This window comes from Paroedura picta, chromosome 6 (genome assembly GCF_049243985.1).
Source record: "Paroedura picta isolate Pp20150507F chromosome 6, Ppicta_v3.0, whole genome shotgun sequence".
NCBI lineage: Eukaryota > Metazoa > Chordata > Lepidosauria > Squamata > Gekkonidae > Paroedura > Paroedura picta.
In genome coordinates, this window is record NC_135374.1 from 9,456,736 (window position 1) to 9,484,651 (window position 27,916).

At 48.7% G+C, this 27,916-nt stretch overlaps 1 protein-coding gene across 2 annotated transcripts; it reads left to right on the top strand.

Moving 5' to 3' along the window:
- The first annotated feature begins 3,211 nt into the window (after positions 1–3,211).
- On the top strand, positions 3,212–27,612 carry EED (embryonic ectoderm development). 2 transcript variants are annotated; one of them, XM_077341397.1, is made up of 12 exons: positions 3,212–3,418; positions 8,019–8,171; positions 11,872–11,964; positions 13,510–13,575; positions 16,320–16,445; positions 16,539–16,620; positions 19,999–20,090; positions 20,716–20,849; positions 22,166–22,271; positions 23,859–24,017; positions 25,731–25,804; positions 27,268–27,612. In XM_077341397.1, exons 1-12 carry the CDS (start codon positions 3,227–3,229, stop codon positions 27,392–27,394), a joined length of 1,404 nt encoding a protein of 467 aa, XP_077197512.1. In that variant the 5' UTR covers positions 3,212–3,226; the 3' UTR covers positions 27,395–27,612. The 2 variants fall into 2 exon arrangements, with proteins under 2 accessions (XP_077197512.1, XP_077197513.1); XM_077341398.1 differs by lacking the exons at positions 22,166–22,271; positions 25,731–25,804; positions 27,268–27,612.
- The last annotated feature ends 304 nt before the right edge of the window (positions 27,613–27,916 follow it).

Genomic DNA, 27,916 nt, shown 5'->3' on the forward strand with positions numbered 1-27,916 from the left:
TCGCAGGGCCCTTAGCACCAGAGCCAGATTAAGGATTCCTGGTAACTACTGCGGGTACCATAGCAGAGTACAATTGCAGCGCGAAATGCCAGACTAGGGGCAGCAGGAAAAGGGGTGTTATTTTGAGTGTCCTTAAAGAGGGGAAAGTTGGGGAGGGGAGAGGCCACAGCCCTGATCCATGGGGGGAAGGGAGGCACAGAGCAGGACCGCTGAAAGTGCAGGGCCTGTAGTATGTGCTGCATGTACTATAGGGATAAACTGGCCCTGTTAAGGTTGCTTCTTTCCCTATCCGTTCTTAACAGGTGCTGCCAGTTGGAGGTTGGCAAGCTTAGTTGGCATGCATTTACACACACACACACACACGCAGATGCAATCAAAGTTTGGAATCCAGCTTGGTGTAGTGGTTAGGAGTGTGGACTTCTAATCTGGCAAGCCAGGTTTGATTCCCCGCTCCCCCACATACATCCAGCTGGGTGACCTTGGGCTGGCCACAGCACTGATAAAGCTGTTCAGACTGAGCAATAATATCAGGGCTCTCTCAGCCTCACCCACCTCACAGGGTGTCTGTTGTGCGGAGAGGAAAGGGAATGCGACTGTAAGCCGCTTTGAGACTCCTTTGGGTAGAGAAAAGCGGCATAAAAGAACCAAATCTTCTTCTTCAGTAATCTCAGGGTTCTCTCAGCCTCCCCTCCCTCACAGGGTGTCTGTTGTGGGGAGAGGAAAGGGAAGGCGAATATAAGCCGTTTTGAGACTCCTTCGGGTAGAGAAAAGCGGCATAAAAGAACCAACTCTTCTTCTTCAGTAATATCAGGGCTCTCTCAGCCTCACCTCCCTCACAGGGTGTCTGTTGTGGGGAGAGGAAAGGGAAGGCGAATATAAGCCGCTTTGAGATTCAGGTAGAGAAAAGCAGCATATAAGAACCAACTCCTCCTCCTCCTTCTCTTGTTCCTCATCCCAATTTCCTTCTTTTCCTAGCAGAACTTGAGTCTCTGAATACCATGTGCTAGGGAAGTACACATGCATCGTGGGACATCCATCCAGAGGACCTTTGTGGAATGGATCCAGACCGGTCTCTCTGAACAGGCTGATACTGAGATGTGCATCTCAGAAGGTTGTGGAGTTCCAGAATGTTGAGTGAGGAGTCAGAATTAGATCAGCCTCCTTAGAGGGAACCAAACCAGATGTTGCATCATCCCCATGGAGTATAAGGCAGCTGCTTTGAGCGGGGCAGACAGAGCACCCTGCATTGTTCTTTGGCTGTGCAAAAGCAACCCGGAATAGAAGCCCTGTGGTTAAAATCGCTGCTTTCTAACCAGTAGCATTAATATCCCATTACAAATGTGTGGGGGCGTATAATGTGCCTGGGGCGAAAAAAAGGAAGCATCGACGATGACTTTTTTTTTAGTCTCCAGATGTTTCCAAAATTACTCATTCAAGATGATGAAAAAATTATTCCTATTTAAGGTATATATATTCCCTTTCCTTTGTAGCCTGAGGGGATCTTTCCGGGCAATTTCAAATCGCTGCTTAAAAAGAGAAAAGAGAAAAAAAGATTTTAAAATATTTCAAATAGGAGGGTCAGATTAGGATCTGGAAATGTCCTTCCAGCCACAAACCATAGAATCCTAGAGTGGGAAGGGGGCCACCCAGGCCATCTAGTCCAACCCCCAGCTCGATGCAGGATCAGCCTCAAGCATCCAGGAGAAGGATCTGTCCAGCCGCTGCTTAAAGACCACCAGTGACGGGGAGCTCCCTACCTCCTTAGGCAGCCCATTCCACTCCTGAACTACTTGAACTGTGAATTTCCCCCCCCCCCCCAATATCTAGCTGATATCTTTCTACACATAGTTTAAACCCATTAATGCAGGTCCCATCCTCTGCTGCCAACAGGAACCTTTCCCTGCCCTCCTCCAGGTGACAACCTTTCAAATACTTCAGCCATCCTGTCTCCTCTTAACCTCCTCTTCTCCAGGCTGAACATTCCCAAGGCCATTCTGCGAAGAGAACGTGCGGGGAGGGGTGGCCTAAGAGTGGATGAGTAGGTTCACTGTTTAATTTTACATTGAATCAGTAGTTTTTTTTCTTTTGCCAATACTGAACCCGCTTCTCAAACAATCCCATCGGATGCCCCTTGTGGGAAAGGGAGAAAGCACTGCCGTGTAACCGCTAGGTGCATAATTTTACCAACAACTTGTCTCACGTCTCCCCTCAGCAGTTTTTTGTTTTGTTTAGATAGAAAGGTTCTAGATTCTCCCGCTCTTTGTCATAGGAAAGGAGATCCAGTCCCTTAGTCATCTTGGCTGCCCTCCTCTGTACTTTTTCCAACACTGCATTATGCAGTATGGAGACCAGAACGGCACACGGCATTCCAAATGAGGCCGCGACATAGCTCGATAAAATACAATAATAAATGAACAGCAATAGGTAAAAAAAACAGTAGTAAATAAAAACAATTAAAACAATCCTCGTACAATTCCCTCCGTGTTCCCCGCTAAGCCTACCTCCTTACAACCAGGGAAGCTGTCCTATGTTTGGGGAGGGACCCCAACAAGGATGCCAGTCTCCAGGTGGTGGCTGGAGATCTCCTAGGATTAGAGTTTAGAGATCAGTTCTTCAGGAGAAAAAGGCTCTCGGAAAGGCGGACAACATGGCATTATTCCAGACTGCATTCCCTCCCCTCCTCAAACCATGCCTTTCTCAGGCTCCGCTCCCAAACCCAGAGATGGCAAGCCTAGATCAGAGCAGGGTGCAATGCCCTCCAGATGGCCATGGACTACAGTTCCCATGAGACCCTTCCAGCAAGGTCAATTGGCAGGGGCTCCAGGTAATTGTAGTCCATGGGCATCTGGAGAGCCACAGTTTGGCCCCCAAATAGCATTATACTGCGCTGAAGTCCCTTCCTGCCCCAAATCCCGCCCACTCTTGGCTCCACCCCCAAAGTGTTCAGGTTATTCCCAACCCAGAGCTGGCAACCGAGCCGAGCCCCTAAAATCCCCAGCCACGGGTGCCCCCTAACGGTGGAACCGCGCCTAGGTCCTAAACGCGCCGCTTCCCCCGCCCCTCTCCTCGACTTGCTTCTTTTTCAGCAGCGTGGCTTCCATTTCACGACACCCGCCGGCCGCGCTTCACGGCAGTGTGGCCGAGCGAGCTCCGCGGCCGCCCCGCCCTCCAGTCTGCCCCGCGCATGCGCGGTCCAGGAGGAGCGGCTTCGTCGGGCTCGTTCCCCATGCCGCGTCCGGCGCTTTACGGCAGCGCCCGGGGATGGGGGGCGGGGAAGATGTCTGAGCGGCGGCGGGGCGGCGGAGGCCGGGGAGACGCGGCGGCCTGCGGGGCGGCGGGAGGGGAGATGCCCGCCAAGAAGCAGAAGCTGAGCAGCGACGAGAACAGCAACCCCGGGGACCTGTCCGGGGACGAGAACGTGAGGAGGCCGCCGGGTGGTGGTGGTGGTGGTGGTCGTGGTGGGGGGGGACAGGCTTCGGGCCTAGCGCGTCTCCTAGCAACGGGAGGGCGGGGCTGCCTCCGAGAGCGCTGGCTTGGCGCGTGGAGGAGGGCGGGGACCAGGCAGCATCGTGTCGGCCTCGTGGGGGGCCCGGCGGGAACGGGCGGCGTTTGAATTCTCTGCTAGGGCGGCGCTCACTTTTGTCCTTGGAGTGCGTTTCCTCCATCCCGTGTAGGGATGCCAGCCTCCAGGTGGGGCCTGGAATTCCAGCTCAGCTCCTGCCAACCAAGATCTGCTCCCCGGGAGGAAAGGGCTGCTTTGCAGGGTGGACCAGGGATGCCGGCCTCCAGGTGGGGTCTGGAATTCCAGCTCATCTCCTGGCAACCAAGATCTGCTCCCCTGGAGGAAAGGGCTGCTTTGGAGAGTGGACCAGAGATGCCAGGCCCCAGGTGGGGCCTGAAATTCCAGTCCATCCCCAGGCAACTGAGATCTGCTCCCCTGGAGGAAAGGGCTGCTTGGAGGGTAGAATAGTGCTGCTAGGCTCTAGGTGGGCTTTGGAGATCCCCTGGAGAAAAATGATGGTTTGGAAGGCGGATTTTATGCTATGGGATCCTCCAGAATTCCACCTCATCTCCAGACTACAAATATCAGTTCCTTTGGAGAAATTGGTGCTTTAGGAGGATGGGCTCTCCGACATTACGTCACACTGAGATCCCTCAAACCCCGCCCAACTCAGGCTGGACTTGGCAACTCTGCTGAGAAATGGGGCAACGCAGCTTCACCAGCTAGAGTCAGGAGAGAGCTGACCTATCAGGCTTCACCTCATCGTGACATAAGGATGCCAGCCTCCAGGTGGGACCTGTGGCTTCCACAGACAACAGACATTTTGCTTGGAGAAAATGGCTTATTTGGAGGATGGATTCTCCAGAGATCTCTTTCCTCCTCAGACGCCATCCCCAAATCTCCAGGAGTTTCCCAACCTGAATCTGGCAACGCTATCCCCCATCCCCTGCTAGTGGCTGAATGGGAACTGGCAACAAGAATCACATTCTTCCAAGGAAGTCAGAGTTTGAAGCTCCTCTTTGACTAGCAATCCCCCAATGTAGTCTTAGAGAGGGGCCATGATCCCCTGGCAGAGCCTCTGCTTGGCCTGCAGAGAGTCCCAGGTTCAATCCCTATTATCTCTAGTTGAAAGCACTGGCAGTAGGTGAGGGGAAAGACCTCTGCCTTAGACCCGGGAAAGCGGTGGAAAGGGGCTGTTGCTCAGTGGTAGAACCTCAGCTTGGCTGGCAGAAGGTCCCAGGTTCAATCGCCTGTTACTCCATTTGACAGGATTAGGTAGCAGGTGATGGGAATGGCCTCAGTCTGAGAGCCTGGAGAGCTGCCGTTGGTCTGAGTGGGCAATACTCACCTTGCTAGACCAAGGATCTTGATTCAGTATAAGGCGGCAACATGTGCTCATGTGTTGGTTGCTATATATCCCACACTGGCTCATTCCATGTGATCAAGAAGGAATGGCCATGCTTCTTGGTGCCTGACTCTTCTGAGCACAGTTCGGGCAAAACTTGAGCCCAGCAGGATTTCAGGGACCAGAAAATTTTCCAGAGTGTAAGCTTTTGTGAGTCTAAAAGCTTGCTTTCTCAGATAGTTGTGGTTTGGTGGTCTCCATGGTCATGCGGGATTCTCAATGTCATCCTGCTACTACAGGTTGTGGTTGCCAACTCTGGTTTGGGAAAGTTTTGGAGATTTGCGGGTGGCGTCTGGGGAGGGCAGGATTGGCAGATAGACCACCATCCAAAGCAGATATTTTCTCCAGGGAATGGATCTCTGTTGTCTGGAAATCAGCTGTCATTTTGGGAGATCTCTGGGTGCAGCCTAAAAGGTAAAGGTATCCCCTTTGCAAGCACCAGGTCATGCCTGACCCTTGGGGTGACTCCCTCCAGCGTTTTCATGGCAGACTCACTATGGGGTGGTTTGCCAGTGCCTTCCCCAATCATTATTGGGTCCTCGTTTTACCGACCTCGGAAGGATGGAAGGCTGAGTCGACCTTGAGCCGGCTGCTGGGATCGAACTCCCAGCCTCATGGGCAGAGCTTCAGACAGCATGTCTACTGCCTTACCACTCTGCGCCACAAGAGGTGCAGCCCAGAGGTTATTAACCTCATCATAGACTGTTGGCTAAACTCAAGACCCTGTCCTCGAGTTTGTGCTGGGGGTATCCCTTCAGGGAAAGCTGATTGATATGCTGTGGGGAGCCTGATACTGTTCAGGATTACATGTCCTTGAAGTGACCGGGAAGGAGAGAGGTGCCGGCAAATACTGCCTCCAGTATCATTTTGAGTTAGAAACACAGTGCAAAGGAAAAGTAGAATCCCGTCCTCTCCCTGTGCTGCTCCTGAGCAGAATGGGTCTCCATGAAATAGACATTCAGGATCAAATTGCCATGGGGATAAGGCCCATGTGGACCACCTCTTTCAATACTCCCTGATGCTGCACTGCTCTGCAGATACATTTTATTTATTTGAAATATTTCTGTGCACCTTTCCATCCAACTCAGAGTCCCCAAGGTGGTGGAAAACCAAACATCTTGCAATCAGCTGTTATCCGTGATGGATAGGAATAGAGCTCTTGGTTCTCCATACTCTGCCTGGGGGACTTGTCCTTCTAATTTGTATTGCTGTTTACTGGAAGAAAGATAATGCACAAGTAGCAACAGAATGGTTTTTAAAAGCATTTGGGAAATTGCTCTAGTGGCATAATTAATATATTACAAGGTGATGCGTGCCAACTCCCAGGCCAGGGAATTTGTGGAGAAATGAGATCTTCTTAGCAAATACCATGTTAAAACATGATACATATTTTTAATGCTATGTTAGATCAGGGGGGTTTAATGCTCCCTATGGTTGTGCCTTGAATTTTGTGTGTTGTTTTAGCTTGTGTGTCCCTTGGTATAGTGGTTAGGAGTGCAGACTTCAAATCTGGCATGCCTTGGGCTCGCCACGGCACTGATAAAATTATTCTGACCAAGCAGTGATATCAGGGCTCTCTCAGCCTCACCCACCTCACAGGGTGTCTGTTGTGGGGAGAGGAAAGGGAAGGCAACTGTAGGCTGCTTTGAGACTCCTTCGGGTAGAGAAAAAGCGGCATATAAGAACCAACTCTTCTTTTAATCTGGCGAGCTGGGTTCAATTCTGCACCCCCCCCCCCCATGTGCAGCCAGCTGGGTGACCTTGGGCTCGCCACGGCACTGATAAAGCTGTTCTGACCGAGCAGTGATATCAGGGCTCTCTCAGCCTCACCCACCTCACAGGGTGTCTGTTGTGGGGAGAGGAAAGGGACTCCTTCAGGTAGAGACTCCTTCAGGTAGAGAAAAAGCGGCATATAAGTACCAACTCTTCTTCTTGTCGCAAACAGGTCCCCAGCACGCATTCATGGATTGCAGGTAGCATCTAAAGGAGAGGGATTTCTCCTGTCTTACACAGCAGGAGTTGCCTTTTGGAGGGTTGGGCTTGCCTTGGGATCCTTTGGAGGTAAAGTTGGCATGGTGTAGTGGGCAGAGTCTTGGACTAAGGATCTCCACTCAGCCAACATGCTCAATGGAAGACCATGAGCCAGGCATACTCGCTCATCAGCCTAGTCTCCTTCACAAGGTTGTTATTTTATTATGAAGATAAAGTGGGATGAATGAAGTCAGGGATGCTGCCCTGAACTCCTTGCAAGGAATGGTGGAATGAAAATGAGCCAGGTAGAAAAGAATGCTTCCCACCCTTCTTCAGATCAGCTGTTAGTTCACACATTTAACTGGTCAGGCATGAGGGCAAGAAAGATGGCAGGAACACTTCCGGGTCAAAGGCTTTCTGTAGCCTGGTAGCTCTTTTCTGCTGCCAGATCCTTTGTGCCCTGCCTAGAAATGTAACTCTCCTGCCATGAAGTCATTTGTCTGCATTGCGTTTTTAGGCGACCGCTTTGATGAACATGAAGCAGAAGCTAATTCCACAGTATGTTTGTTGGTTTGGGTTGAAGGTGCCATCAGATTCTTTGTGGTGTGTTGATCTGTAGGCAGAATGTTCATGAAATAGGAACTGGAAACTGACACCTCAGTTGGAATTGTCTAACCCTAATGACTTGTGTGAGCCTTTTGTGGCGCAGAGTGGTAAGGCACTCCCATGAGGCTGGGAGTTCGATCCCAGCAGCCGGCTCAAGATTGACTCAGCCTTCCATCCTTCCAAGGTCAGTAAATTGAGTACCCAGCTTGCTGGGGGGTAAACGGTAATGACTGGGGAAGGCACTGGCAAACCACCCCGTATTGAGTCTGCCATGAGAATGCTGGAGGGCATCACCCCAAGGGTCAGACATGACCCAGTGCTTGCACAGGGGATACCTTTACCTTTTATGACTTGTGCAGCCTTTTGACATGGAAGCCAGTGTTATTGGAATCCTTTCTTAACTTCCTCTCTTAATTGTGAATAAGCTTTTATGCTGGACTATGCGGGAACACTTCTGCTTGGGGGCTAGCATGCTTTTCATCTGAGCTTTAGCCTGTCCATCGTAAATCAGTGTTGTTGTTGTTTTCTTCTCAGGATGATGCTGTTAGTATAGAGAGCGGTACTAACACCGAACGCCCTGATACGCCAACAAACACCCCCAATGCTCCAGGAAGGAAAAGCTGGGGGAAAGGAAAATGGAAGTCGAAGAAATGCAAATATTCCTTCAAGTGTGTCAACAGCCTCAAGGTATCTGTGCTCTTGAAATCCGTGAGATGTTTGCGGTTATGCCATCAAAGATGTCTTGAGATGTTTGCTTTTGTGTGACAGCTTTGGAATGAAGACCTGGGTTTTTTATACCCCAATTTCACTACCTGAAGGAATCCCAAAGCAGCTTACGAACACCGTTCCCTTCCTCTCCCTGTAACAGACACCCTGTGAGGTAGGCAGGGCTAAGAGATCTCTTTACAGAACTGCTCTACAAGAGCAACGCCAAGAGAACCGTAACTAGCCCAAGGTCACCCGGCTGGCTGCATGTGGAGACATGGGGAATCAAACCCAATTCTCCAAGTTAGAATATGCTGCTCTTAACCACTACACATAGGAAAGAAACGAAGGAATATACTGTGTGGCAGAATAGAGCTTTCTTGCTTATTTTATATCCTCGTGTAAAATTTCCCTTTTGTTTAAGTTGCTACTTGGTGGAATTGTTCATTAATAGATTTACAGAGCTGAACTGAAGAAGGTACACACCGAAACGTTTCCAGTTCTTTTGTCTTTAAGCAAATTCTGCTGATAAGTATTTTCAGTGGAGGAAGAAGCTGTGACAAGTTTGTTATTTGTTGCTTATTGTAATGAGCAAATTCTGCCACATGGCATATTGGTGTCGCTCTTAACCTCTGCACCACACTGGCTCTCAGTGGTTTCATTGCTGCGTGCTGACATCTAAAGATGCTAGTAGATTTGTGTTCTAATTCGATGCTTCTAAGGAGAAGAATTGTGCTAGATCAGACGAAGAATGTATTCAACACCACCTTTTGTTTCCTGCAGCAGCCTGTTGGATGGCTGTGGGCATTCCCAAGCAGGGCTTTATCAAAATACTAATTGCCAGTATTTTCCATTAACAGGGAGGCTGACGCTGAAAGAGAGGGTCTTGAATAGCTATTACAGCTAACACATTTTACACGTACTCCAAGAACGTGTCCAATTTCCCCTCTCTCCAGGTTAGCTGCCATCAGCACATCTTAGGCACATTTTATTGGTATCTGAGAGAAAATGAGTACTTGTAAAAGTTGGATGGACCTGATGCTCTGTAACACTTTTTCAGAAATGAGCAGTGACTCTCAAAAGCTCATACCCTGTCACAAATTTCATTAGCCTTTAACGTGCGGCTGGACTAGGAGATTTTAGCGGCATATAAGAACCAACTCTTCTTCTAATCTGGCGAGCCAGGTTCAATTCTGCACCCCCCCCCCATGTGCAGCCAGCTGGGTGACCTTGGGCTCGCCACAGCACTGATTAAGTTGTTCTGACCGAGCAGTGATATCTGGGCTCTCTCAGCCTCACCCACCTCACAGGGGGTCTGTTGTGGGGAGAGGAATGGGAAGGCGACTGTAAGACGCTTTGAGCCTCCTTCGGGTAGGGAAAAAGCAGCATATAAGAACCAACTCTTCTTCTTCAGTAATATCAGTGCTTGCTGAGCCTCCCCTCCCTCACAGGGTGTCTGTTGTGGGGAGAGGAAAGGGAAGGCGAATGTAAGCCGCTTTGAGACTCCTTCAGGTAGAGAAAAAGCAGCATAGAAGTACCAACTCTTCTTGTATATCGCAAACAGGAAATTTTAGGAGAAATTTCAATTAGTGATCCCTGGAATAAAACAGTTTTCACATGCTATACATATAGAACTTGAACCTGATGTGTTTTAAGAGAAGTGCTCCTTTTAGAGGCCTAAAACACCGTTTTTGTCATAAATTGGTCTGAAATAGCGGTTCTAAAAAAAGTCGTGCTCATTTGTTGGGAGTGTGTGTTCCATTGAAACTTAAATAACAGGAAAGCAGAGTTATATTTTCTCGACTAACAGGAAATTGAAGGGTTTGGAGTCTTTCTGCCCCCCCCCGCCCTTTCAGACTTTAAAAAAAGAAAAGAAAAGGTAACCACCAATGTAGAGGACTAAAATACAGATAGTATAGGAAAGAGTTGTTCAGGAGGGGAAGTACCTCTTTGGAGCAAAGATTCTTACCTGGTAATTAAGACTTCATGTTACTCGGAAAAGATTACTGGGGGGAAATATAGATGCATCCCTCTGCCTGAGGTTCTGTGAACAACATCTTTGGAGATTTTTAAACAGGCTGGATAGCCATCTGATGGAGAGGCTGATTCTGTGAAGGCTCAAGGGGGTGGCAGGTGACAGTGGGTGACCAATAGGGTTGTGAGTGTCCTGCATTGTGTAGGGGGTTGAACTAGATGTCCCAGAAGGTCCCTTCCAATTCTGTGATTCTAAATTCCGTCTAAACATCAGGAGGTGGTGGGTTCTCGATCTTGGGAGATTTTTAAGCAGAGGCTAGATAGCCATCTGATGGAGAGGCTGATTCTGTGAAGGTTCAAGGGGGTGGCAGGATGAGCGAGAGGGTTGTGAGTGTCCTGCATAGTGCAGGGGGTTGGACTAGATGACCCCGTAGGTCCCTTCCAACTATATGATTCTATTCCATGAACATTTGTTTTCTACTGGAAAGAATGCATGGGGATGACATGGCTGGGCTGCTATTCTTTACGGCTTCGAAAGTAGCCCCATTCTTTATACTTTCCAGCATATCCATTGGGGGACTTGGGAGCCAGCATGGTGTAGTGGTTAAGAGCGGCGGTTTCTATTCTGACAAGCTGGGTTTGATTCTGCACTCTTCCACATGCAGCCAGCTGGTTGACTTTGGGCTAATCACAGCCCCGATAGTGCTGTTCTCACAGAGTAGTCCTGTCAGAGCTCTCTCAGCCTCACCCACCTCACAGGGTATCTGTTGTGGGGAATGGAAAGGGAAGGCGATTGCAAGCCACTTTGAGACTCCTTTGGGTAGAGAAAAGCAGCATATAAGACCAACTCTCCTTCTTCAGTAATATCAGGGCTCTCTCAGCCTCACAGGGTGTCTGTTGTGGGTAGAGGATGGGAAAGCGATTGTAAGCCACTTTGAGAGTTTGATTCTATTCCTATGCTGTACCATTTTGTAAGTTTAACACACACTTAGTGAAACGGGGTGCAGCATTTTGGGGGTAGGTCAGTTGGTTTCTGGGTTTTTTTCATGGTTGCCTGTCCTGTTATGATTTGGCTCTTGCTTTATGCTGTTTTAATTAGCACAATTTGCATTTTTAGGAATATTTTATTGCATTGTGTTTGGTTTTTTAAGCCATCTTACATCAAGGGTCCCCAACCTTTTACACCCGTCAGGCAGCTTTGGAATCCCAACACAGGGTGGTGGGCCAGACCACAAAATGGCTGCTACCCAAGGCGAAGCCATCCACAAAACGTCGAGGAGTGATGTCCGACTGTAATAGCAACTCTTCAACAGAGGGTCTTTGAAAATTAACATGTTGTTTAAAAAGATTTCTTGCACAGTGTGCCTTTAATCATGCACTAAAGACACTTGTGGTTTTAAAAAATCTGCCCAGCCCGTTGAAACTCCACTGGCCAAACAAAAGGCATCCGTAAATATCGTATGCGGTTTCAGGAGTGAGTATAATAAAATGTGACTTTCAAGAGAGGCAGGTCAGGAAAAAAAATCTGTTTTCTGCTGTGGTCCCTTTTTACCATCCCAGGCTATTCTGCCCCAAAATCCTGCCTTTTTTGTCAGATATATAAAAAGGTATTGGCTGCGCTGGGAAATTTATTTTTGCCAGAACTGTTTAACGTTGGCCATCTTCTGCTTGTGCTTTGAATCTTCATCTTCGACTTGCCTTTTTTCAGGAAGACCACGGCCAGCCACTGTTTGGGGTGCAGTTCAACTGGCACAGCAAGGAAGGTGACCCTCTTGTGTTTGCCACGGTTGGCAGCAACAGAGTGAGTGCACTTTAACACCTGGATCTTCTTTCATCCTCAGGCTTTTTATTGACTTTCCAAGGACATATAATACTAGGGGTATGTTGCAGTGACTGAATAGCTGCTTAAGCAGCATGAGAACAGTAAGGTCAAGGAGAAATGACAAAACTGCCACAGGCCTCCGGAAACCCAGCCTCCTGTTAACTGCTGCCTTTTAATGAAATGGTGACAAGGTTGCTCATGGAGGAGCTATGTGATCAGCTGACTTGTCTGTTACAAAGGAACACTGTTTTAGCGGCTGTGGGCTCATTCATGTTCCCAGTGTATTTTCTCTGTGCAGTGGCCCTAATAACCTAGCCCAGTGGATCTCAACCTTCCTAAATGCCACAACCCTTTAATACAGTTCCTCATGTTGTTGTGACCCCCAGCCATAAAATTAGGCAAGTGTTCTTTCACAGAAATTAAACCGAAACTGACCAATGGCGTGAAGATCCATTTTTCACGACTGTATATAAATTGGTTTTTCCCCCGGGGTTTCTCAGTTCAGTTCTGCCTCTTGTCCCACCATACCGATCTCACTCTTTTCCGCTGCTCCAGACAGACAAACGCTGTATCTCGATCTACCCCGCAAGGCTGTTGTGTAGATGGCGCCCCCCCCCCAGCCAAGCTGCTTGCCCTGCCGTGACCCCTGTGAAAGAGGCGTTCGAACCCCAAAGGGGTCCTGACCCCCCAGGTTGAGAACCACTGCCATAGAGTCTGCCCTCCAAATCTGCCTTGTGCCATGTGCACGGCAGCTCATCAGGATGGGTGTTACAAAGTTCAAAAAGATAAGGGCAGGAATCAGATTTTTGTTTACCCTCCTAAGAGGATTGACAATTCCCGACTTGGGACATCTCAGTGGAGATGTGATGTGATTCTAAGACTTTTGTTTCTCGTAGCCTTGATAGTATACTACGGAGCAGCAGTTCTCAACCTTCCTGATGCCGCGACCCTTCAATACAGTCCCCCGTGTTGTGGTGAGGGATCCCTGTGAAAGGGTCATTCCAACCCCGAGGTTGAGAACCACTGGCCTAGCCTGGTCGCATCAGAACTCACAAATGAGGCAGGGCTGGTACTTGGATGGGAGTTCACCAAGGACGAGTAGGGTTGCTGTGCAGAGGAAAGCAGTGGCAATCCAACTCTGCTCATCTCTTGCCTTGAAAGCCCCCTGTGCTGGACCATCATGGGGTTGCTGTGAGTTGAGTGCGACTCAATGGCACATTTTACGTTTTCATTCTTCCCTTGCTGTCTTGGGGAGCTTGCAAAGCCAAGGCCCTCTCCCCAGCTTTCTCTGTGGGCAGTGCCAGGGGTGGGGTGAAACATGATGTCCCAACAGGTTCATGGTCTGCTTCAGGACATTCCTGGCCTGATTATTTATTTATGTCCGAGAATGCATAGATTAAAGCATATTTGTATTTGGAGGAAGAGGAGAGAGTTAATTTCGATAATGCCTTTAGTTCCTGGCTCCTACAGCCAAACTGATTTCCAGTGCTTGAACCTAACCTCTTGTGTATCCTCTGTCTTCAGGTTACTTTATATGAATGTCATTCCCAAGGAGAAATCCGGTTGTTGCAGTCTTACGTGGATGCTGATGTATCCTTTTCTCTCATATAACTCTAGGATTGGTTTCTGGAGGGCATCAGCAATTTCTTTGCTTGTGGGCTCGTACTGAGACTCGTCCTTGCACACCAGATGTTGGCATTCAGGTCTCAACGGGCCTTCCCTGGCCCACTTCATTTGGTAACCGTTGTGGTTAGAAATGAGAACTGAACTCACATTCTCCTTTAATCCTGAGCTCGGTTCATCTTCCCCCTGGTGACATTTGGGTCAGGGCAAATAACTGCAAACAATACAGTCATAGTTGACTAACTGCTGTCTGATGAATCACCGGCGATTACTAAATCAGTCGCCAGTTTTGTCTGCTAGTTCATAGAGTCCATGGAACTGATAGGGCATGCTTTGCGGACTGAGAATTGAGATGAGTTATTTGTATCCTTTTTACACCCCATTAAACTGATTAGTCAGACTAGTTCAGCAGTGGAATGGCCTGCCTCAGGAAGTGGGGAGCTCCATTTCACTGGCAGTCTTCAAGCAAAGGTTGGATACACACTTTTCTTGGATGCTTTAGGATGCTTTGGGCAGATCCTGCGTTGAGCAGGGGGTTGGACTAGATGGCCTGTATGGCCCCTTCCAGTCCAATGATTCTATGAGGGAGGGGAGATGTGCCCTTAGATGGGACTCCTAGTTGCTTTGGTTGGCTAGAGTTTTCCTTGCTAAGTTTGTCACTCAAGCCAGCAACAGAATGCCTGCGTGCAGGTGGAGCTCAGGGCATTGAGGGCTACGCATAGGCGAGCTTGCATGCCCATCTGTTACCCAAATTGCTGAACACGTGTCCTAAAAACACGTATCTTTGAGCTTGTGGGGAATATTAGCTCAAATGCTGCGAGAGGGGGGTAACTTAGCGTTATCGGATCGTTACCTTTGTATACGAGGGTCGATTGAACCCGTAGGAACTCAAGGCAAACACAGATTTAAATGGTAAAATAGTAATATAAGCTTTTATTGAAAGGAAAATAACAAAAAGACACATAAATAGCTAACACACATACAAGCAGTCATATAGAGAAGGGGGAGGAAGAGTGGAAGGATTGATAGTTACCTGTCCAAGGAGTGGTGGGTCAGAGGAAGAAGCACGAACCAGCGTGGGAGGTCCCGGGTTGGAAGACACTCCGAGTGGCTGTGTGAAGCCACAGTTTTTATGGGGTTTTGGGAAGGGGGCTATGTGACAAGGCTCAGGTAAGCATGTGCTGGAAGTTTCCAGGGTCCCCAGAGATTAGGACAATACCTGGCCAAGTGGGGGGGGGGGTGATGGCCGTAAATGGATTTGGATAAAGGTGTTAATGGCTCTGAGGAAGAGAGCCATCAGGTCTAGCTGGCAGGGTGTGGGGAGGAAATATCCCCTGGCAGAGGGGCCAAGTGTGAAAAATGTTGCAAGACAAAGGATTTTCCTAGGAGCCCTTAGGCAAACAGGAGGAAGCCAGTCCACTCACTTAGAAATACAATGGGGGGGGGGGGGGTGAGCTGATGCAAGCTTGAGTCCAGAGGCACCTCTGGGTCAGGCAAAGGCTGTCATTCCAAACCTAAGGCAAAGAGCAAGATTTCTAAGATGGAGTCTGGCCTGGCTTGGCTGACCCTAGCAGTGTCATGGCTTTGGCTTAAGCCTAGACTATTGTGGGGTGCCATTGGTTATAGAAGACAGTGTGCCAAGACATAAGGCAGGGATCCTGCCATGCGTAACACATCTATGTGTTTTAAAGGCAAAGAAAGCACGAGAAAGAGTGGGAAAGACAAGGGAGTATTACTATGTCTTTGAAATTGTCTCTTAATTTTCTAGTTTTTGTTTTGCCCCTGCACCAAATCTCTTTGTTAACTTAGCAACCCCAGGCGGCAGGCACATCGAGTCTCTGGCCAGTTCTATCTGCCTGACATTTCAAAGTACGGTAGCTCGTGATCCCTTTGCCTCTATTTACCTCTCCCCAGTTGCTGTACCTTTATTTTGAGCCCCATTGTTTAGCACCTGTATATTCTCCCCATTCATTCTCTCAACCAGGCTGGCTTTGTTCTGTGTTCTTTTCTTGTGCCACATACAGAACTAGTTGTGGCATTTATTTAAGGGAATTCCTTCTGTTGAGTTGTGACTTTGACCATTTATGCACTGGAAACTTCACTGCCCCAGCTCCTGTGCAGGAGCACAAATCAAGGGTGGATGAGGTACACCAGGCCAAATGCTCCCCCGTGTGAGTACAGGAATTGCTGGGGCAACCTGCCACGACTAAAACACCAGTCTGCAGCACGGCATGAAACCTCCAGTGCATAAAGGGCCTTTTGCACACCAGCAATGAATTATCCAAATGCACAAAGATTAAACCAGTGGTCCCCAACCTGCGGGCTGCGGCCCGGTGCCGGGCTGCAAAGGCCATGGCGCTGGGCCGCGGCTCCCTCTCCCTGCCCCCCCCCCGCAGTAAAAAACTTCGCAGGCTGCAAGCTTGCGGCCCTGGAAGCTTCTTACTGCGGGAGGGCAGGGAGAGGGAATCAAGGCCGCGCATGCGCCATGCGGGTGAAATCGTGTAGGCGCTGCACATTAGCGCATGCACGAAAGTGCCGTGCATGCGCTATTTCGGTCGCGCATGGCACATTCACATATGCGCGATGCGCGGGCGGGGCAGTTGCCCTGCCGGTCCCCAGCCTCAGAAAGGTTGGGGACCACTGGATTAAACGCTCAGTTGACCAAAGGAGGTCCTCCGCTTGTTTGTATAGCCCTTGACTTTATTCTTCAGGCAGATGAAAACTTTTACACTTGCGCATGGACCTACGACAGCAACACGAGCCATCCGCTGCTGGCTGTGGCTGGCTCCAGAGGCATCATTAGGATAATTAATCCTATAACCATGCAGTGCATAAAGGTGAGGTTGACCTCTCGCGGACGGGGGGGGGGGGGCAAGCTTGTGACGATTTTGACATTGGAAATAAACACTGCTGTCTGGATTCCGTTGTAGCACTATGTGGGCCATGGAAATGCAATCAACGAACTGAAATTTCACCCCAGGGATCCAAATCTCCTCTTGTCTGTGAGCAAAGGTATGAGAAATGTTTTCGGTGAGATATTCCATAGGAGGTTTAAGCTCTGACGAACCAAAGGGTGGGAGAGAGAAGCACAAAAGGGATACGGTCCGCCCAGTGGTGGAAAAAAAAATTTGCAGGGAGTACTTTAAGCTTTGTTGGTCTTGAAGGCACCCCTAGGCTCAGATTTTGTTCTGTGATGCATCTCAGGTGAAGGATCAAGAGACTGATAGCTCTTTCTCAGTCCTGGCCGAGTGAGGGGGCTTTTGCAGTTGGTGGAGCAGTGAGCCTGGTTAATTCCGATAACAAACGAAACTCTAGCATGCCTGCTAGTTATGCGATCCCTAAGGTAAAGGTAAAGGTATCCCCTGTGCAAGCACTGGGTCGTGTCTGACCCCTGGGGTGACGCCCTCTAGCACAGTAGTCCCCAACCTTTTTATTACCGGGGACCACTGAACGCTTGACAATTTTACTGAGGCCCAGTGGGGGGGGGGTAGTTTACTCCTCTCCTCTCAACCACTGCCCTAACGCTCTCTGATCGCTATGGTAATGTTTAAACATCCCTTCAAAATAAGATACAGACACGCCACAACAATGACCATAAGGAACATTTTATTTTCATGGAAATTTTAACTCATGACAATGACAAATCAAGGGGAACCCTGAGCTTGTTTCTCTGGAACCAGATAGTCCCATCTGGGAGTGATGGGAGACAATGACACCCGAAGTGCGTTGTAAAGGGCCGGGGGGGGGGGGAGAAGGCGGCCCACCTCCAATTAGTCGACGGACCACATGTGGCCCACAGGTTGGGGATCGCTACTCTAGCGTTTTCATGGCAGAATCAATACGGGGTGGTTTGCCAGGGCCTTCCCCAGTCATTACCGTTTACCCCCCAGCAGCAAGCTGGGTACTCATTTTACCGACCTCAGAAGGATGGAAGGCTGAGTCAACCCTGAGCTGGCTGCTGGGATCGAACTCCCAGCCTCATGGGCAGAGCTTTCAGACATCTGCCTTACCACTCTGCGCCACAAGAGGCTCTATGCGATCCCTATGGATATGTTAATAGTTCTGCTGTGCTTCCATTCTTTCTGGTGGTTCCAGACTTCTGAAATGCTAATGGAATCGAACCTGAGTCCAGTGGGACCTTTAAGACCAACACCGTTTCATTCAAAGTACATATGAGCTCCTATCTTTGCATAACACTTTGTTGGGTCTTAAAGGTGCCACTGGACTCAAGATTTGGTCTGCTGCTTCCGACCAACCTCGCTGCCCACTCGAAGCCAGTGCAGTTGGGGAATGAATGTCCTGTGTGGTTGCTTGTACTGATTCAATCGACGTAATCCACCTCGAGTCCGACTATCAATAATTTTACCAATGAAAAAGATACTTTTCTTGAGGGCAAGCAATACGTGCAGTGTTTACAGTTCAGCCGGAAGGCATTGAAGTCTAAATTTCTTGCGATTTCTTGTGAATAAAAGCAGCTGGAAGGCATCAGAAGTCAAAAGTATCAAAGCCAATACGGTGATCGGTTGGCTGTTTTGTCAATGTTCTTGCAACACGTACTGTTCCGCTGAGATAGATTCAGGGGGGCAACCATGTTGGTCTGAAGCAGTAGAACAAGATTGGGGTCCAGCGGCATCTAGAACACCAAGGACATTTAATTCTGCCAGAATTTGCTGGTCTCAAGTTGCCCCTGGATCCCAACTTTGTCCTCCTTTGCCATGGGTAGTCAACCTGTGGTCCTCCAGATGTCCATGGACTACAATTCCCATGAGCCCCTGGCAGGGGCTCATGGGAATTGTAGTCCATGGACATCTGGAGGACCACAGGTTGACTACCCCTGTTCTACGCTGTTACGAATTCTCTGAAATTTGGGCTGGAAGAGATTCAAATTAATGCCAGGCTTCTGAGTCTAGAAAAATACAGACACACTGGGAAACCAACATGGCAATAAAATATCCAAATTGGACTTACATAGAATCGTCTCTCTTCAATATTTCTTTAATTCTTATTTCACACAAGTCCCGATGCATTTCGCCTCACAGCTTTTTCAAGGGACGGTTTTTATATTTAAGGACCAACTTCAACTTATTAAGGAATCTCTTGATAGAGTAATATCGAAACTTAGCTTGTGGTGCTTCAGACGCCAGGCTTCTGAGTCTGACAGGCGGATAAGATGTTAAACTACTGGCCTCGTTAGCACAAACATGTCACCTGTGGCTGGCAGCGGAGTCTGGAACTTGTGGCTGCACAAGCTGTCCCGTACGATGTGTGAATACTCTTCAGGAGTTGTAATGTTGGACACCATCAATCTGACCCAGGCTTCTCAACCAGGTTTTCATGATGGCCCTAGAAGGGTTTCCCGGGTGGGAGCTAATTATTTATTATTATTATTATTATTTTTTTTTTAGTTTTATATACCGCCCTCCCCGAAGGCTCAGGGCGGTTTACATTAAACTAATCAACAATACATGAAACAATAATAATTGTTTTGTAATAATAATAATAAACAATCAATAATTTTTAATATATTTTTTAAATGTGTTAAATATTTATCAGGTGATATGACCACATCTAGTCATGTTGACCTATCCCCCCCCCTCCAAAATGGCCAATGATGGGCCTGGGGGGGGTGGATGAGAAGAGAGGGGTCTTGGGGGGGTGTGCCCAAAGCTCTGCTTCCCATATTCTACACGATTGTTCCACTTCTGGGGTTTCTCGAATCTTGAAGAATGTTTCAGAGGTTTCTCAATGGTAAAGAAATTGAGAAAGGCTGATCTGGCCCATCTTGCAATAGTTGACTTTGTTGTTTGTTCAAAACCTGGCATAGGCATCTGAGGAGGAGGGCTTTCATCCAGCATCTGTTGCTTGAATGAGTATTGCTGCATTTTTTTTCTATTACTCCTTCCTAGGAGACCGACATGCATTTCATGGTAAAAGCTAAGTGCCTTTGCTGTCCACAGGAGGCATTTGCACTTATGGATGGTGTGTGTGTGTGTGTGTGTGTGTGTGTGAGAGAGAGAGAGATAGAGAGAGAGAGAGAGAGAGAGAGGGGGGGAGAGAGGGGGAGAGAGATTGAGAGACAGAGAGAGAGAGATGTCCTCAAATGCTGGACCTCTCCATGACACTTCTTTTTTTATTACAGGGTAAACCAGGGGTAGTCAAACTGCGGCCCTCCAGATGTCCATGGACTACAATTCCCAGGAGCCCCCTGCCAGCATTCGCGAATGCTGGCAGGGGGCTCCTGGGAATTGTAGTCCATGGACATCTGGAGGGCCGCAGTTTGACTACCCCTGGGGTAAACCATTAGTTAAACATTTCATTTTCCCGCTGGTTGTTACTTTCACGGTGTGACATGAGGGAATGCTGACTTCGAGCGTGCCTTTGCTTTCCTAGATCACGCCTTGCGACTGTGGAACATCCAGACCGATACACTGGTTGCGATATTCGGAGGAGTCGAAGGGCACCGGGATGAAGTTTTGAGCGCAGTAAGTAGGAAACTGTCCCAGAGGCTTGAAAACATCTCTCTGCCTCCTTCCCTGCCTCCCTTCCTCGCCAAACAATTACCAGCGACCTGAAACCTAAATGTATTATGTTTAGTAAATGTATGCATACATGTGGTGGGCCCTGCTTCAGCATTCCACAGGGCCTGAAATCAGAGCTCTTCCACCAGGTCTGTGGTTGAGGCCGGCGCGACAAGGAAGATCTGTATGGCCCCCCTTCCGGGCTAGAGCGATGTGTATGGAGGCTGTGGGTTCCATCTGCCCCCTCTTCCCTCCTCCCTCTGTGGGATTTTTTATGGGGGGGGATGAATTGTAGTTTGCATTGTGTTTTCCGCCGTATCTTTCCTTGATTGTGTATGGACTTGTGTTTCATGTCTGGGGTTTTAACGGGGGTTTTATTGGGGGGCTGTATTCAGACCTTTGTAACCCACCACGAGCCAATTGGGAGTGGCGGGTAGTAAATTGAAATATAATGATATATGTGTGTGCAATTGTACAGTTTATTCCAGCCATCGTTGAGAAGGGAGGGAAGGGTTCAGCACGGGTTGCATTTTAACATTTGGATGCCGAGCGCGACAGCCGTATTGAGCCTTGGTTTGCTTATACGCAGGATTATGATCTCCTCGGGGAGAAAATCATGTCTTGCGGCATGGATCACTCCCTCAAACTCTGGCGAATCAATTCAAAGCGAATGATGAATGCCATCAAGGAATCCTATGAGTACAACCCCAATAAAACCAACAGGTATGCACAATGCTTGTCCTAATATGGTGTTATCTCCCCCCCCCCCCCCCGCCGCTAATACTTCCAGGACATCAGTATCATCCAAGACTGGTAAGTGTTTTTAAAAATCATCCCGTTTAAAGGGAGGGGAAGAAAAAGGGAGGGATCTAGATAAATGACAGGGCGGGTTAGTTTAGATTTCCCACTTTATGCAAACTGTTGAACAGAGTGCTTCGGGTGGGCGTGGAGTCTCCTTCCTTGGATGTTTATCTGTTTTGTTTATTTCTGGGGTTTCTCGACCGCCCCTTCTTGACAAGCCAACTCGGAGCAGTTTTCAACATAGGTAACGTTACACAGTTCACATAATACAAATGTAATAAGCCGTCATCTGACGGTATTCTTTTTGGTGCTGCCAGGAGACACTCAGTTTGGTCTCAGGGAATGTGGATGGAAAGGGGACCCAAAAGGCATTGATGCTCATCAACCCAACCAAATGCCTGGTGGAAGAGTTCCTTCTTGCAGGCCCTGCAGAACTGAGCCAGTTCTGACAGAGCCTGCAGCTCTTCTGGGAGTTCAGTCCACCAAGACCCTGTCTCTTGTTAAGGCCAGACGCACCTGTCTTGGGCCAGGGATCGCCAACCTGTTGGAGCTGGCAGAGAACACCACCCTTTGGAGGGTTTTAGTAAGTCCTGCAGTCCCTCAGATATGCCGGGCCCAGACCACATATGGCCTTAAAGGTGAATGCCATAACCCTGAAACGGATCCAGCATTCAATTAGGAGCCAATGCAGCTGACTTAAGACAGGGAGTTCAGCGGATTCCATCTGGAAGGATTAGAGAGGATGGGAAAGATGGTTTCTGGTCAGCACGTTGAACTGACCAGCTAGTTAACTCCTCTGGCTCTTTGATTTTTAAGCTTGGCACAAAGCGAAGCTGGCAATCCATTTGGCTTGTGCTCTTGGGCGTTGAAGGGACAGGACCGGGTGACTGGGATCAAATGTCCAAGTAGCCTTCTGTGCTCGCTGGCCGGTGCGCTAGGATCTTTTGCACTTTGAGCTATGAGGAAGCAGGTGCACATGAGAAAGAATAGATCAAGGCCTTGCATCGGATGGTGAAAATAGGTAGCACCATTCAGCCGATTCACTGAAATATTTTGAAGAACTGCAGTATCGTTCTGGAGTTATCTAAAGCAGGATAACTACTCAGAGAACGGTCTGTCATTGAGAATTAAGGGTTTATCTAGCCTCTGTTTCAATAACTGGAAGGAGTTGTTTATCTCAAGCCTCTGCAGTTGTTCCCTCCCTGCTTGTTAATCGGAAATGTCCACCTTCTCCTCAGGCCGTTCGTGTCTCAAAAAATCCACTTTCCGGACTTCTCTACCAGAGATATACATAGGAATTATGTAGACTGCGTGCGATGGTTGGGGGATCTGATCCTTTCCAAGGTACGAAGACTTTGTGCCTGTAAACGCTGTTTCCATTTTGTATTTGATTTGCAGAAGAGAAACTGCAAATGCATTGATAGGGCAAGAGCTTTTGGGGGGATGAATGAGACGGCCTTGTTATTTTGTACTGTTCTTCTCAAAATGTGGTTGTACCCAGCAGTCTGTAACCTACAGATGTTTCATGTTCCCTCTAATTTCCCCCCCTCTACTGAGCAGAGCAAGGTTGACTCAGCCTTCCATCCTTCCGAGGTCGGTAAAATGAGTACCCAGCTTGCTGGGGGGTAAACGGTAATGACTGGGGAAGGCACTGGCAAACCACCCCATATGGAGTCTGCCATGAAAACGCTGGAGGGCGTCACCCCAAGGGTCAGACATGACCCGGTGCTTGCACAGGGGATACCTTTACCTTTAAAGAGCCTCTTGTGGCGCAGAGTGGTAAGGCAGCAGATATGCAGTCTGAAGCTCTGCCCATGAGGCTGGGAGTTCGATCCCAGCAGCCGGCTCAAGGTTGACTCAGCCTTCCATCCTTCCGAGGTCGGTAAAACGAGTACCCAGCTTGCTGCTGGGGGTAAACGGTAATGACTGGGGAAGGCACTGGCAAACCACCCCGTATTGAGTCTGCCATGAAAACGCTAGAGGGCGTCACCCCAAGAGTCAGACATGACTCGGTGCTTGCACAGGGGATACCTTTACTTTTACTGAGCAGAGCAGTTTGCATGCTGACCAGGATATAACTGCTGTAATATTGAAATGGGCAATGAGCAGTTCAAGACCCTGCGTGGCTCCAGATTGCTGCCCAGCAGGGCGCCATGTATTAAGGAGCAGCTGTTCATACACACAGCTTAGGGGAGGATTTCTCAGCCAGGGTTTCATGAAACCTTGGGGTTTCTTGATGGCACTGGAAGGGTTTCCTGAATGGGTTGGAGTTAATATATTTTTTTAATTTCTTAAACATTTATTGGGTTATATGACCATCACCAGTTTGGTGTAGTGGTTAGGAATGCGGACTTCTAATCTGGCATGCTGGGTTTGATTCTGCACTCCCCCACATGCAACCAGCTGGGTGACCTTGACTCGTCACGGCACTGATGAAACTGTTCTGACCGAGCAGGAATATCAGGGCTCTCTCATCCTCACCCACCTCACAGGGTGTCTGTTGTGGGGAGAGGAAAGGGAAGGTGACTGTAAGCCGCTCCTTCAGGTAGAAAAAAAGCTGCATATAAGAACCAACTCTTCTTCTTCAACTCGCCCCCCCAATGGCCAGTGATGGGCCTGGAGGGGGTGTGAAGGGGAAGGGCCCCTGGTGGGCATGTTCACAGCTCTGCTTCCCAATCATATTCTACATGATCCTGCCACTTCTGGGGTTTCTTGAAGCCTGAAGAATGTTTCAGGGGTTTCTCATTCATTCATTCATTCATTCATTCATTCATTCATTCATTCATTCACTGCCGTCCCTGAAGGCTCAGGCTCTTGAAAGTAAAAAAAGTTGAGAAAGTCTGGCTTAGATGGAATGGCGGTTTACATCACTGATAAGTTTGAGAGTTTCCTGAATGACATAGAATTTCTCCCCACTTTGTTTATCTGCAGTCCTGTGAAAATGCCATTGTGTGCTGGAAACCTGGCAAGATGGAAGACGATATAGATAAAATTAAGCCCAGCGAATCTAATGTGACTATTCTAGGCCGATTTGATTACAGTCAGTGCGATATATGGTACATGAGGTTTTCGATGGATTTCTGGCAGAAGGTAAGGACCGTGGCTGCGGAGTAGGAGGCAAGTTCGGGCACGAGGTCTTTTTACAAAGCTTGATTCTAGACGAGAAAGGGTTCAGAGTGAGGACAAGCCAGGCTCCGGGAGTTGGAGTAGAAAGCTTTACCTGGATTTAGAAAACAAAATAATGGGGTGGAGTCGGGCGAGAGGTGTCATCCCAGCATGTTGTAGTGGTTAAGAGAGGTGGTCTCTAATCCGGTAAGCCCAGTTTGATTCCCCGCTCCTCCACACGCAGCCAGCTGGGTGACCTTGGACTCGTCACAGCCCTGATTGTGCTGTTCTCACCGAGCAGGGTCTCTCGGCCCCATTTACCTCACAGGGTGTCTGTTGGGGGAGGGGGGGAGGGAAGGTGATTGTCAGCTGCTTTGTGACTCCTGTGGACAGTGAAAAGCAGGGTATAAAAACCTCTTCTTTTACTTGGGAAGATTATCGTGGTGAGGGGGAAGATTGTTCTGTCTGCCTATAGGTGCAACTTCAGCCATCTTGCTTAACTCCTCTCTCCTCTGCCAGATCCTTCTGCTCAGTTATCAATTTCCATGGTTCCAGGGCTACAGACCTGAGGGGAATCGGTCTCTTGGCTCTGATAGAACGTATTTGTTTGTTTGTTTGTATTTTCATATCGCCCTTCCCTACAGCTCTCAGAATAAAGGATTTCAGGGAAAAGGTGCACTAACTTCCACAAAGCAAAGTTTGAGGCCAGTGGCACCTTTAAGACCGACCAAGTTTTATTCATGGCATAAGCCACTGTGTGCACACACTGTTCTGTACATTGAAACGGAAGTTGCAAGTCCATCCGTATAAGTAGAGGGAGAGCAGCAAATTAGCATACAGCACAATGCAGGTGTTTGATAGATGCAAGGACCATACTGGGTTAACAAGCTTAGTTTATATGGTCTCCATTTGTTTGGGTTTAATTCTGGGGGAGACACAGGGAAGGAAAGAACTGTCAAGGTTGGAGGCTACCCACCTGAGTGAACCTCCATGCAAGAGCAACAGCAGAATTCTGACTTCATACCACCACTGCTCTCAATTTCCTTCCCTTTCTCCTTTCCGTGCACATCTTCTTTGATTTGTGAGCCAAAGCGCAGGGTCCATGTCTTTGTCTCCCAAGGCAGCTGACACAAAACTACCGTATTTGCTGGCGTATAAGATGACTGGGCATATAAGACGACCCCCTAACATTTCCACTCAAAATATAGAGTTTGTTACATTACATTACAGTACTATGGGCCACTATGGGCAGCTATGTCTATCCCAACTGAAGTGCACCCGGCGTATAGGACGACCCCCCCCCCACTTGGAGGCATGTTTTTCAGGGAGGAAAAGTAGTCTTCTACACCAGCAAATACTGTAGTTGTCTGAGAAGCGAGAGAGAAAAACGGGAGCAGAATTTTGTATTGACGACTGACGTGCAACACCCCAAGCCAGGGGTAGTCAAACTGCGGCCCTCCAGATGTCCATGAACTACAATTCCCAGAAGCCTCTGGGAATTCCCAGAAGCCTCTGGGAAGCTTCTGGGAATTGTAGTTCATGGACATCTGGAGGGCCGCAGTTTGACTTCCCCTGCCCCAAGCCTCATTGGAGAGGGCGGTCTTGCAACAGCTCTAGGGGGTGATTTTCTTAGATCGCTTGAGGGCTTCCGTTTTCCACTTCAGTGTTTGGCTGCACACGTCTTCTGTCCATTTGCAGATGCTGGCGCTGGGCAATCAAGTGGGCAAACTCTACGTTTGGGACTTAGAAATAGAAGATCCTCATAAGGCCAAGTGAGTAGATTTGACTAGCTTGCTTTCATGTGCAAAACTGCAAGGGTATACAAAGCTGTTTTTTTTCAAGGGGGGGGGGTTACTTTCTTTTGCAGGAGAAATTAGTGCAAGGGCGCAAGAATCACCCACAAGCTCACTGCACATAAACTGACTTCTTGCTTAACAGGAGAATGGTGAGAAGGCAGCAAACCTGTCATTTGTCAGGCCAACCCACAATTTGAGTGATTGTAAGCTAGTTCTAAAAAGAGCCTCTTGTGGTGCAGAGTGGTAAGGCAGCCGCCTGAAAGCTCTGCCCATGAGGTTGGGAGTTCAATCCCAGCAGCCGGCTCAAGGTTGACTCAGCCTTCCATCCTTCCGAGGTCGGTAAAATGAGTACCCAGCTTGCTGGGGGGTAAACGGTAATGACTGGGGAAGGCACTGGCAAACCACCCCACATTGAGTCTGCCAAGAAAACGCTAGAGGGTGTCATCCCAAGGGTCAGATATGACTTGGTGCTTGCACAGGGGATATCTTTTAAGCTAGTTCTACAAGCTAGCCATATTTTATAGCAAACCGCCATTTTGCAGGGGATCCTTAACCTAGCTGGGAGAAAAGCGAGTTCTCTACTAGCTGTGTGAGAACTCAGGGACGCTTCAGAAGCAGGTGAGAGAGAAGGGTCCCCCCTCTGGAAAGCAAACAGATATTGTGATAGTGAAAGTTGGGCCTGTATTTGTAGCGTTCCGTATTGCTCATCCCTCCTGTAACTAGGCCAGGCTTTCTCAACAGGGGTTTGATGCCCTCCAGCGTTTTCATGGCAGACTCAATACGGGGTGGTTTGTCAGTGCCTTCCCCAATCATTACCGTTTACCCCCCAGCAAGCTGGGTACTCATTTTACCGACCTCGGAAGGATGGAAGGCTGAGTCAACCTTGAGCTGGCTGCTGGGATCGAACTCCCAGCCTCATGGGCAGAGCTTTCAGACTGCATGTCTGCTGCCTTACCACCCTGCACCACAAGAGGCTCCATATATGGTTATACCCCCCTAAAATGAAGAGCCTGGAAGGGGTGGAAAGGGGAGGGCCTGGCCATAAAAATCCTTGCTGGCTGAGGCTCGTCACACGTGGTTGCAACTGGAGTCCAGAGAGGAGAATACTCTCATTTTAACTTAACTGCATTGGGTGAGTGGTTTGCAGGGGCCGATGGAGTGGTGGATGCCTGCCCTGGCCAAGTGGAGTAGGCAGCTGAGCGGTTTCTGATCTTGGAGGGGGTGACGGAGCATGATGTCACATCCAGTGGGACTGTCTGGGTGATGTCACTTCTGGCAGGGAGGTATGGCCTGCTGACAGCACTTCTGTGGTCTCTCAAAGCGTGAACGTTTCAGGGTTTTTTCAGTGGTCAAAAGACTGAGAAAGGCTGAACTAGCCTGTTTACCCAGAGGGCGAACGATTCTGACCCGATTCTCTCCAACTTAATTTTTTGCAACAGGTGTACAACTCTTACCCATCCAAAATGCGCCGCTGCAATTCGACAAACCAGCTTCAGCAGAGACAGCAGCATCCTCATAGCCGTGTGTGACGACGCCAGTATCTGGCGCTGGGACAGGCTGCGGTGACCGACTTCGAATGGAGAAGTACAAAACGCGTCTCTATATATATCTATATATATATTGCTTTTTGTGTCAAGGCAATTAGCTGCCTGCTTTGAGTAGTCTCTCCCAGCCGCCCTACGACCAACACAAACTAGCTGTGTTTACATTTTGATTTTTTTGGGGGGGTTAGCATTGTCCTGTTTGGGAATCTGCTGCTTTTTAATAAAAATATTTTTGTAAAAGTTTGGTTTCTTGTCCATTTTCAGTGCAATATGAACACTTGGGAGCCTTGTCAGGTTTTTCCCCCCAAGGGATATTCTGTGTCACCACATCCTTTTTTGGGGTGACTATTGGCAGAGTTATATGTACAGTACGTATCCCTACATCAGCTCACTGAGGACCTCTGACATAATAAAGGCTTGGAGCAAAAAGCCCATCCTAAGTGTTTCTGCTCTAAGTCTCTCAGGTTGTTCTCTGTTTCTTTCCCCACCCTGCATCCACTGCTGCTGCCTTGTTCCCCCCCCCCCCCCAACCTACCTGCCATTG